The sequence below is a fragment of the Apteryx mantelli genome, chromosome 19, assembly GCF_036417845.1.
Source record: "Apteryx mantelli isolate bAptMan1 chromosome 19, bAptMan1.hap1, whole genome shotgun sequence".
NCBI classification, from domain to species: domain Eukaryota; kingdom Metazoa; phylum Chordata; class Aves; order Apterygiformes; family Apterygidae; genus Apteryx; species Apteryx mantelli.
In genome coordinates this window covers 50547-62298 of record NC_089996.1, presented here as the reverse complement: position 1 = coordinate 62298, position 11752 = coordinate 50547, and the positions used below count along the sequence as shown (strand labels likewise).

Here is an 11752-nt window from a genome sequence, read left to right as displayed (position 1 = left end):
ACTCGCTGCAGTAGGGCTGCTGGCATCCAAGTCCGCTTAAAGAAACCATGGGCCTATTAGCATAAAATACTCTGATCTGCAATAGCACCTCCTTCTTGCTTGAGGCTGGGTTCACAAAATTCAGAAACCACCCTTTTCCCTCAGATTGTAGCATTACTCTGCAGGCTTCAGTAAACCCTTGTTTTGCTAGTCCTTTCCAAGCCAGACTGGAGCAAGTAAGGACAGACTGCTCGACTAGCACACAATGACAAAAGTCTTGCTCACGCATAAAAGTGCAAGAAGGATATTTTGTACACACAACCAATCAGCCAGCCAATTCCTCCCTTTCCAAACTCCCAAGTGCCTTTTTAGGGATGGCCGCTTTCAAACTGTGCACCCGTCTGCTACAGAATCCAAAGCCAAATAGAGCCAAGAAAGCCACAGCGTTGGCTGAGTTTACACAAGCATTAAGAAGCTCAGCAAAGCCTCCTATATAGCTCTTCAGCTGAGACTGAGTTCTCATGATAGTTCTCATTTCCACGGTTAAGCTTGTATTTCTCATCTCAGTCCTTATCACAGCTGAAAATCCAAGAGATGCACCACATATCTCACAACACACGGAAGAGCAGACTAAACACGTGTTGCAACCTTGCACTGGAAGTCAACTAAGCTGGTGCACTGTGCGCTTTCAAGCGTTACCCCACAGGCAAGAGGGAAAGAATGAAAACAGCATAGAGTGGAGTGCTCTGAATGGCACAGCCACAAAAGAAACGACAGCAGGAGACCTCTGTCAAAGCACCGTTTGTTGAAGAAGGCCCCCCCCTACCCCTGGGAAAAACAGCTGGCACCACAGAGCATTCTTTACTCAACAACATACTCGCGAGAGGGCAAACAGTTACGGTAGAAAACACTCAATCAGCTTTCCCTAAAAAAAGAAATAATAAAAACAATAGAAAGACCTTGCGGGAGACAGCGTGGCGCCTTCCTGAAGTCAGCGCAAGAGCAGCCCCTGCTCTGCCCTCCTGCACCGAGCTGGGCAATGCTGCTGCTGCCTCCCCAGGCACGTGGCTCCCTCCCGGCCAGGCCCTTCCCACCAGCACACGTCCCCAGGGCAAGGACCAGGCTGGGGCTGCGCTGCCAGCAGCAGCCTCGCGGGAGCCTGCTGCCAGCTCCCCGCTCCGAGCCCTGGCCTGTTCCCTGGAGCCCAGAGCTGGGCGCCAGCAGCTCCCTCCCCTCGCCCACCGCCAGGAAGGCTTTGTGCCAGGCAGCACCCGGCTGTCTGGGGGAGTGTGCGGGGAGGGCTTGGAGGAGCTCTGCAGCTCTCCTGGACCTGGGCGGGAGGTGGCGAGGGCCACGGTGACTCCCGGAGATGCCTTTTGTGTCCTGCTCATGCTGATGTGGCAGAAGCCCCCCAGCGCTGGGGTCATCATGCGTGGGTGTCGTGCTGCTTGCTGCCCACACCTGCATTTCGGAAAGGAAAAAGGAGTGTGGTGTGGGGCCAGTCACTGCAAGTGCACGAGAATAACTAACAGGCATTTTTCAAGGCAAAGTAACTCTTCTTGTCCTGTTGGGTGCCCGAGAGATGGCTTCTTTCCTCAGCAGCATCCCTCAAATCCTGTAGCTGCATGACAGCCTGCGCTGTGTCCTGGGCCCTGGGGCCTTGGGGCCTTGGAAGGGCCACTGATGGGGCCCATGTCCAAAGCAAGCTCCCGAGCACTCCCCCCCACGGGGACCCTGCTGCGCTCCTCACTGAAAGCACCTCGGAGTCCCAGGGAGAGTCGCTGTCTTCCTCCCGCTCCACTCCTGCTGCTGACGTAACACCTACAAAGGAAGTAAGAAATGACATGCCATGAGTCCTTCTTTCACTCTGCTGTTCTCCTCCATCAGGCAAGCCCTGCAGCCAAGAGACAGAGAACAGTTCAACTACAGAGGAAAAACAAAGCCGTGTTGTTCAGCCCCAGCCGCACCGCCGTGTTCTCACCACTTCCCGTGGCCTTCTCTGCAGCAGAAGATGCCCAAGCCCAGCACGGCAGCTCACACGGCTACAACAAATGCCCAACAGATGGTCAGGTAGCATGCAAACCAGGCTCAGGCAGGCCGGAGTCATGGAGTAGGGAGGTTTCGGGGGCATCTCCCCTCCAAAGTAGGGCTCCAGAGTTTGGCACTCACGAGCACTTTGCACGGTAGAGGAGGAACCCTCAAAGCGCTAGCCAAAACATCCTCACATGCGCAGCAAGTCACCAGGAAACAACGCTCCTTACCTAGCACTACCACAAAACAGCTCCCTCAACTGGCACTCGCTACCCTCAACCTTCCCCCCTGGCATTTGCTGGCAAGGGCAAAAGGGGGTGCCGTACCGTCTCACAAGCAGATCACCATTTCCGGTCATTGACTCGGCACAACTAGCAAAGAAACAAAGCGGATCAATGTTTATTAACTCACCTCTCACACCAGCAGGGGCTTCTGCAGCATCCGCAACTTGAGGACCACCGGTAGCCTCCTCTCCCTTCCGTTCAGGTGATTCTTCCTAAAAGAGGCCAGCCAAAAGCGTTGGAAAGAACAGAAACAAGCAGCCTCTGCACAGGCAGGCGACACCTTGCAAAGTACTTCTCTCCTCTGTACCCACACAGGGAAACGTTCTCACTTCTCTTCTACCAGGCCTGCAGTTTTTCCTCGGGAACGTCTTTGAGTAGACAGCAATACCTAACGTCACAAACGCCCGGCTCTGCTTCTGCAAAGCTCCTGAGAAGCACTGCCTGCACACAGGCTGACCCTGGCTTCACCTACGTTACAACATCCAGGAGCGCACGCACCCTTTCCCCCTCCTTTGCGCCAAGGAAAACCAACAGCTGCCTGCTTCTCAAACAACCTTAGTCAAACCTCCTTCTCTTTCCTCGCTTTCACTCTTCAAACCACAATCACATCTTACTATGTCTCTGAAGAGCTACTGCAGCAACATTTGCGACAATCTCTCAAAGGTCACTGAAAAAAAAACGGAACCAGCTTAAAAATCAAACATGCCTGCATCTCCAGCAGTACAGCCTGGGTTCCAGCACCACACTTGCAGTCTTCATCACAGCGCAGTCCCAACGCCATACACCGCAACTGGGGAAAAAAAACCAAAAAAACCAAAAAAACCCCCCACAGAGTTGAAACAGGCAGCGTGAGATCACATGCAAGCCTGGAATGTCATCCGCATCCGGCATGAGAAAAAAAGACCCGCTTGAGCAACTCCCCGCCAAGCACACTTGAGGAACCTGACAAGGAGGAAAGGAGAGCCAGGGGATGAAGCATTTCAGCAGATTTTGAACAATAAACGCCCTTCCTCCATATCAGTCAGAATTCTATTGCCAAAGTCACTGGAAACAAAGAGCAAGCTCTGGAGGACAAAAGAATAGGCAACGCAGGAGCTGATCAACTTTTATGGTCTCGAGATCTGACTCACAGGAAGAAAACCACGTGGCCATTTATCTTGTCACCTACTGCTCTTTCACCCCCCCGACCACAAGGCTGCTGCATGCTCTGCCACGGCTACAAGTCTTTGAGGAAACAGCTCACAGCAGCAGAAAGGGTGGCAGGCAGGAGACCGCTCTGCAGGAGAAAACCACCTGCCTGGAGACTGAAGTCCAGACAGGTCTTTCCTGCAAATGAGTCGTCCCATGGCAAGCGTTGCCTGTTGAAGCACTTTACCTTGGCAGCTGAACTGTGGTTTTCTTCCTCAGAAGCAGGACAGCTGTCATCACTCTCCTCTTCCTCCAACATTCTTGAAAAGCAAAGGCAAGAAGGACCCTGTCTCTCCAATCTTTCCTCTTTTTAGGCAGGTTAAAGGATTTGGGAAAAGGTATTGTTCAAGTCTCACCTTACAAAGTATCCGTGGGAAACGTCGTCTCTCACTGTTCAAATATTAATTGACATGATTAATTCTTAGCATGTCAGACCTTCCAATGTCAACAATGCCTACAAGCGTGCAACACGGACAGTTCTACAGGCCACACTGGAGTGGAACATTCAGGCGAGACAGCACGAACAAAAGTATGCCCCAAACCACTGATTTTTCTCATCATACTGAATTCTCCCCCCCCCAAACTAAGTAAGCAAGCAAATTCAACACTGTCCTCATATGTGGAGGAATGGTTAAGTGAGAGAGGGCATGATCTGATTGGGATGAGCAATCCCGTTCTCAGGGTAAGGGAAGGAATGTAGGCCAAGGCGAGCGAGCCTTGCAGCGGCCGAGCAAGCCTTGCAGCGGCCTTGAGCACTACAAAAGAAGGTATTCACAAAACTGGTAAACAAGTCTGGACGGAACTAGGTTCCATAAATGTCGATGGAGCGCGGACAGCAACCTTGCACCAATCATGTATCCGTTTTATACGTATGGACAGAAACTGTAACCAATCATGTAACTATTGCTAGCGCATGCGTATTGCTTTTCGATATATATACTTTGTGTAAGCTCTAATAAAGGGAGAACGACCATACTCATATTGAGACTCATCGTTACTCCGGGCCCGTTCCCCCCACTCCGACATCTGGTAGCAGAGGATGGTTTCGCCGCGTCTACCAAGAAGATTAAATTCTGTTGACGGTCCGTGACTGCGGTAAGCAGCGAGAGGACGGGAGTGGGGATTGAACGGCTGAGAGGAGTGCTGGCTGTACGTCCCTAGCCGGCCAGACACTGAGGCCTCGGGGTCGCACCCCGCCTCTCAGGGAGCAGCATGGAAGCTGATGCTGCCGCCACCTTGCTCGCCGGGATACTCTCTAAGAGAGGAATTGACGCCCCGGTAAAGCAGTTGCATCGGTTGATCAGGCTAGGGCAACAGTGGGGACATTTCCCTGATACTCATATGCTATTTTCCGTATCGGAATGGCGAGATTTCGGAGAAACAATGTGGCATAAGACCATCGAGGGTGGAGACAAGGACAAGAAGGAGGTTAAGGCGGTGCGAGCTCGACCATCGGTCCCTCCGCCACCGCCCCCCCCACAGCCCTTTCCTCCGTCCGCTCCTGAGGGAGCCAGCAGTGCGCCATGCCCAGGGCCCTCGTCGCCGCCCGTACCAGGGGAGGGCAGCACAGCCCCGTCGAGGCCATGGCGGGGGCCCCTGACATTGTTATCTCCGGAGTCGTCAGGCACAGCCTCGCCTACCACCCCCATGGGGACAAAGCCGTTCACGGCTCAACTATTAAAAATGTTTGAGCAGCTGTCAGTAAAACTGGAAAAGCTGGAACTGAGGGACGGGAAAGTTGTTCGCGCATTTTGGAACACCGTACTAGAGACTTTAACGGCAATGAGCCGGTCTGTCGGGGAGGCACTGCAAAGGGCGCGGGAGAACTCCGAGGGGGAGGCATCGTCAGCGCCGTCACCCGCTGCGTCCCAGAAAGCGGAGGTTTCCTCGGAGCCGGCTGGTCCGAGCTCTGAGGCAAACGCGGACGTGCACCCGGAGGAGGCTCAAAGAGGGGCGGGCGCCGCGCCCCTTGCTGACCTCAGAGACTTGGGTGGAAAGGAGTGCCGACCCCCTCCTAGTGCTCCCCCCCCGCCGCTGCCTAGCAACAGTCCCCTGCATCCACCGTTGCCGCTGCCTATGCCACCTCAGCGGCCGCCTCTACCCTCCTTCAACGAGACCGCCCGCTCACGCCAGACTCCATCAGAGTACCCCCCACTGCTTTCGTCCAGCGAGTCTTCGGGGGATAACACGCCTGACACCAGAAATAAAGTACCGCCGTCACCAGAAGAAACCGTAAGAGTGCTACAGGAGCTATCGGAATGCCTGAAAAAGATGGAGCTGCAGGCGCAAGAAAAAGAGGGAGGAGTACCTCCCTGCTTAATGAATCCCCTTGCCAGACCTCCAAGGGAGTCCCGCTGGAGTGGTATTATCAAGGACGCTATAATAGAAGGACAATGGAAGCCTGTTGCGGGGTCCGAGAGCCCCACAGCACTGGCGTTCCCCGTGCTACAACAGAATGGTCAGGGGAAATGGGAACCACATGATTGGAAAAATTTTACAACAAGCCGCCAAGGGTTGGGAGCCCTTGGAGCTGAGGCAAAAGGGGGGCACCCAATTTGGAATAATGGTACTCAAAAAAAAAAAAAGAAAAAAAGAAAAAAAAGAAAAAAAATGGTGGAAAAATATAACAGGGAACGGGACCGCCACCCGTAGTAAACGGGCAGCCGTAGGGCTCTCACCAAATTGTGATGATAAGGTTACCCTACTCAGCCCCACTGAAAGAGTGTTTTTGTCTCTCTTCGTGCCTGGGGCAACAGCAGGCAACGCCTTAACCTATTAGAGGACCAAGGTAGCCTGCGACATGCTATTCTGCAAAATAGGGCTGCAATTGATTTTTGTTATTAGCTCAAGGTCATGGTTGTGAGGATTTTGAGGGTATGTGCTGCATGAATTTGTCTGATCATAGTGAATCCATTCACAAACAATTGCAATGGTTGAAGGAGCACGCAAGTAAAATCCATCAGAACCATGGGCTATTAGGCGAATGGTTAACTAACCTGTTTGGAAATCTACCGTAGTGGCTAATAGGGTTGCTTACTGAAGGCTTACGCATATTAATAATCCTTATAGTTGTATGTTTATGTTTATGTGTAGTATTAAACTGTATTAAGAAAGCTCTGCTGAAAGTAGTGAACCAAGCCTGGATTGCTCAAAAACAAGAAGGGGGAATTGTGGAGGAATGGTTAAGCGAGAGAGGGCATGATCTGATTGGGATGAGCAATCCCGTTCTCAGGGTAAGGGAAGGAATGTAGGCCAAGGCGAGCGAGCCTTGCAGCGGCCGAGCAAGCCTTGCAGCGGCCTTGAGCACTACAAAAGAAGGTATTCACAAAACTGGTAAACAAGTCTGGACGGAACTAGGTTCCATAAATGTCGATGGAGCGCGGACAGCAACCTTGCACCAATCATGTATCCGTTTTATACGTATGGACAGAAACTGTAACCAATCATGTAACTATTGCTAGCGCATGCGTATTGCTTTTCGATATATATACTTTGTGTAAGCTCTAATAAAGGGAGAACGACCATACTCATATTGAGACTCATCGTTACTCCGGGCCCGTTCCCCCCACTCCGACACTCATATTTCCTTCTAACATTCCTAACTGAAAAACTAGCATGGCGCCAAGATGCTATGTGAGCAGACAGTTAGCAAATGCTGGCGCGGGCTGAACAGGATAAGAAATGACTCAACTGCTGAACTCTTCATACCACACATGCGAGCATACGCCACAGGCAGAGATTGTTCTCTCTCTCTCTCTCTCATTCTCTCTTTGTCCCGTCCCCCTCCACCAACCTGTGGTTGAAAATGCCAGGTACTGCACAGTATTTGTAATTTTTTTTCTTTTTCTTTTCTTTCCTTTTTTTTTTCTTTTTTTTTTTTTTAAGAAAAAAGGAAAGCCCCCATCTATAAACATGGGGGATGCAATAGGCAACAACCCTCCGAACTGACGGCTAACACGCTAATTATAGAAGCGCCCTCACGGCCTTGGAAGACACGTGTCCAGTCGGCAACACAGAAGCGCATTTTACAAAACTGTGTGCGCTACTCCATCCGAGACCTCCACTGAAGTCAGTGGTGAACACGGTAAGCTTCAACAATACAAGCCACCAAAAGAAAAGGCCGTAGGGATTTTCCTCATCAGCTCCTCCACGGTTAAGGATCCTACCTCCGCTGGCCAGAGCGCAGGCACCCAATGCAAAGCCAGCAGCTCCTGCTCCGGGAGGCGTGCTAAGCGCTGGCACGCCCTTTGCGCCGCCTGCAGAAGCTTCTCCCGCCTTTTCCCCGACTGCAGAGTCTACCAGGTGTTGACTAACACTGTATACAGAAAGAAAGGAAACACACTGATTTTCAGACTTTGCATTGCGAGCAATTTGATGCGAGCTCAGCACCACAAACATGAAACCTAATGGAGCATTTGGGTGGAAGTCGAGGACAATTTCCCAGTTTGCACTTGACACGGGAACAATACGTACCAGAAGAGTCCTTTTCGCCCAGCTGCAACAAAGGTCTCCACACACCATTAAACCTTGCTGCTGTTACCAAGCATGCCCATAAACCAACACGGACGTTCGGACAACTTAGCAACTCTAACGGTGACAAAAAAGCACCTACCGAGCACGTCCAGAAGTTCTAGCGCAATCCTCCGCTGTCCATCCAAGAACGTCTTCCTGGGAAAGATCAGCACCATAGCGAAGAAGAACTTCTATCATGCTCATGTCCCCAGCAGAAGCAGCAAGCATAAGAGGGGTCCTAGAGCATCCAAAAGACGACAGGAAATCTATCGGCCGATACAGACATCTCACTGGCATTATTTGCAGCCCTATTTGCTCCCAAAACAATTACTTCCCCCTTTCCCACAGGCAGAAGGAAAGCAGAGCCAACTACACGGAAGCACAGGAGAACTCAGGTCAGAAGGGGCCTCAGGAGGTCTCTCCGCCTAACACCTCCCCAAAGCACGCTCAGCTACGAGGCCAGACCGGGTTGCTCACGGCTTTACTCGGTCGGTTCTTCAAAGCTGCCAAGGAGGGAGGCTGCACAACCTCCTCGGGCAACCCGTTCCGACGTGTCACTGTCCTCACAGCCAGCAAGGTTCTCCTCACATCCAGCTGGAACCTCTCTCGTTTCAACGTGTGCCCGTTGTCAAAGCAAGTGTCAGGACAGAGAGACAACGCTGCCCGCGAGACAACACTTACCTACCAACCATGCCTGGGTTCTAAAAACCCGCTCCTGCCCAGCAGCAATGCTGGAGAACTAGCGGCAACTCCCCTGCCTTGCGGTGACCAGACACAATGCTTTCTGGCAGTCCTGAAGGCAGAAGCCAGCCAGCGAGGCGCAACAGCAGCCAAGTGCAGATCACTTTTCCAAAGTCACGCAGAAGCAACTGCTTCCGTGTGGCTACTTACTTAGGCCTTTTAGAGGCTCACGCCCACGCCTCTCATCAGTCAAGCTTTAAGAATACTCAGGAGACCCACGCCCTGTTTGGACAAGCCCTTCACCTTTCAGACTGATCTCGAGCGTGCACGTCAGCTCCCTTTTTAAGCAGGAACTCCACCATCTCTTCGTGATGTTCGGACACAGCAAGAGCAAGGGGAGTGTATCCCATCTGAAAGCATAAATCCCCTCAGTTAGAAAAACACAGAGAAGTGAAGCAACCTTTTCTTTCCAAGAGCGGCCTTACCCAAACTCTGCGCTTACCTCATTCCGTGCATCAATACGGGCATTGTGCTCCAGTAACTGCCCTGCTAGAGAGGTGTTAGGAGCAATGGCAGCGAGGTGAAGGGCAGTGCTGCCGTTAACATCGGCCAGATTAGGGTCGGCACCGTGTGCTAGCAGAATAGCAACGCATTCTTCTTGCTGGCACTGTACTGCCTGGAAACAACACAGCAAAAAAGGAAACCTTTCCAGCAACTACGTTTCCCTCTGCCACAACTCCCACAGCTTGCCAACCTTGGAAAACAATAACGTGTTCAAAGATTAGGTAACGTTAGGCGCCTATTCGGCACCAAGTACGACACAATCGCCACCCACACCTAGGTCAAGAATCACCCAAGGGAGGGATCGCTCAGTGCATAACTTATAAGCCCTACCTACAGCAGCATCACATACTCCACGTACCTTCATCAGCGGCGATCTCTTGAAATTGTCACGAGGATCCAGCTTGCACTTGTTTCCTACTAAATAGGAAACAACCTCCGAATGCCCGTTAGCGCAAGCAAGATGCAGAGGTGTCCTAAAATTTAAATATACGACGTTAACACCGACAGACACGCACACAGCTGAAGACACCGCTCCTGCCTATGGCACGTGGGTAGGGCCACCCGTTTCCGGTTCCAAAAAACAAACTTAGAAAAAGTTTCTCATTCCTTCAGCCATGACAGCAGTTGCACACCCAAAGCCTGGGGCGGGCTAGGAAAAATGCCCCCCACACCACCCCACACCACCCCAGCACCCATTTATGAAGACGACGGTCACTCAGCTCCCCGCCTCGTTCCCTGCAAATGGATTCCTGCGCCCAGCCACAGGACTCTTCCCGCACAGCCTCAGGCTTCCGGTGGGAAACTGCTGCCCTCCACGCCTCTGCCCAGGCAACTGGCCACTGCCTCCAACAGCACGACACACACAGCCCAGCAAGGACGACCAAGCCTTGGGCACCTTAAGCCTACGGCAAGGGACCCTCTAGCTTTCACCAGCATCGCTCGCGTGACAACAGCGTGCCAGAGGCTAAGGAGGTGGCTTTTAGAACACCATCGCATCAGCTTTGTGCTGTGCTTTTCGGGAATTCGTGCCTTCTGTCCTTTCCCCGAGCTCACTACTGCAGCAAACGCGAGGACACGCTCGCTCCAAAGCGCCCTTGGTAACACCTAGCAAACCAGCCAGCAGAAACCTTCCCCCACAACACTTCCATGCCCACAGCAACAAAGCAGCACTCTGTCTTGCCGGCAGTTGTAGCTACCCTTCTCCTACAAGCTCAACCACGGAGGAAGCCCTCTCCAAGGCAGCAGAGCTGCCTTTCCAACAGCCCTCGCCAGCTGAAGAAAACGGCACTCCCTCCCTTCCTTCCGCCCTCCCTTCCAGGAAGGGCCCTGCCCTGCCCTGCCCTGCCGCGCCGCGCCGCACGTGGAAGAAAGGCGGCCCTTCAAACTGCCCAGCATCTCCAATCAAACCACTGCAGCCGATGCGGCTACGAAGGAACACGTGACCACCTCCGAAGGGCTGCTGCCACGCACGCAGTACAGGTGACGCTGCGGGAGAAGCCGCTCACAAAACCTGCCCCTCGTTTTGCCCTCCTCAGCCGAGCCGAGCCGAGCCTCGTGGGCTGCCACCAGGCAAGGAGACCTCTCTGCTCGCAGCAAGGGCCCGCTGGAGCCTCCCAGCTGCGCCACCGCCGCCCCCTCCGCCCGCCGCTGCGGGGCCGCGCCGCAGCCACAGACGCAGCCGCCGCCACCGCCGCCGCAGCCCGGCCCTTGCAGCCGCCCCTCGCGCTTCCCCCCACGCTCGCGGTGCGGCCCAGAGCCCGGCCGGGTGGGCGCAGGCGCGCGTGGCGCCGCCCCCCACACCGCTTCGCCTTGTCCCGCCTGTTGATGCCGAGTCTCGGCAGCCACCACAGCCGCCGCACCCGCGCCAGGTCGCCGCTGGCGGCCGCGCGGTGCAGCTTGCCCAGCTCCTTCTCGCGGAGCTCGGAGGCGGCGCCGACGCAGGGCAGGGAAGCGCCGCCGGACGGCAACGGCGGCGGCCCCTGCCCCTTGCTGAAGAGCCCGAAGAGCCTCTTCATGCTGCGGCGGGGACGGGATGCGGCCCGGCACGGGCACGGCCCCGCGGACACGGCCCCGCCTCGCGCGGGGGCAGAGGAGCCGAGCACCGGCCAATGGCCGCGGCCCGGGACAGCTGCTGCGGGGCTGCGCCCCGGCGGGCTGCGGGGCCGCGGGCTCAGAGCCCCCGGGCTGGGGGCAGAGGCGCGGGCCGAGAGCAGGGACGCAGCAAGGCTCCCAGCGAGGCACGCGCCCTCGCTCCGGCAGCGGCGGCCACAGCACTGAGAGCAACCGCCTCCAGAGGCCGCGCGGAGCGGGGGGGCCACTGCGCGCCTGCGCAGTACTGCCGGGGCCGGGGCCGGGGCCGGGGCCGGGGTTTCCCTCCCCAAAGGCAGCGCCTTTGCTTGCATCCAGGCGACTCGCCAGGAGGAGAGGAGATGCAGCCTCCTTTCAGGGAGGTGGAAGTTCACCAGCGAAAACGCCCTCCCTCATGAGACTCCGCAGCCTCCGAAGCCCCCGCG

At 54.7% G+C, this 11752-nt stretch overlaps 1 protein-coding gene across 1 annotated transcript; it reads right to left on the bottom strand.

Moving 5' to 3' along the window:
* Positions 1 to 1862: 1862 nt before the first annotated feature.
* LOC136993696 (ankyrin repeat domain-containing protein 7-like) lies at positions 1863 to 11254 on the bottom strand. Its single transcript, XM_067308615.1, has 11 exons — positions 11040 to 11254; positions 9598 to 9712; positions 9178 to 9351; positions 8979 to 9085; positions 8095 to 8232; positions 7541 to 7797; positions 3918 to 3936; positions 3670 to 3742; positions 3001 to 3084; positions 2422 to 2506; positions 1863 to 1873 (listed from the first exon to the last, which is right to left on the bottom strand). Exons 1-11 carry the CDS (start codon positions 11252 to 11254, stop codon positions 1863 to 1865), a joined length of 1278 nt encoding a protein of 425 aa, XP_067164716.1.
* Positions 11255 to 11752: the final 498 nt, after the last annotated feature.

Excerpts from the sequence above, each read along its gene's own strand:
- LOC136993696 (XM_067308615.1), bottom strand. The coding sequence starts at position 11,254 with ATGAAGAGGCTCTTCGGGCTCTTCAGCAAGGGGCAGGGGCCGCCGCCG. Across the intron at positions 9,352-9,597 it reads AGAGATCGCCGCTGATGAAG|GCAGTACAGTGCCAGCAAGA; the intron begins GTACGTGGAGTA and ends TGTTGTTTCCAG. Across the intron at positions 8,233-8,978 it reads GCTCGAGATCAGTCTGAAAG|GACCCCTCTTATGCTTGCTG; the intron begins GTGAAGGGCTTG and ends TGGATGCTCTAG.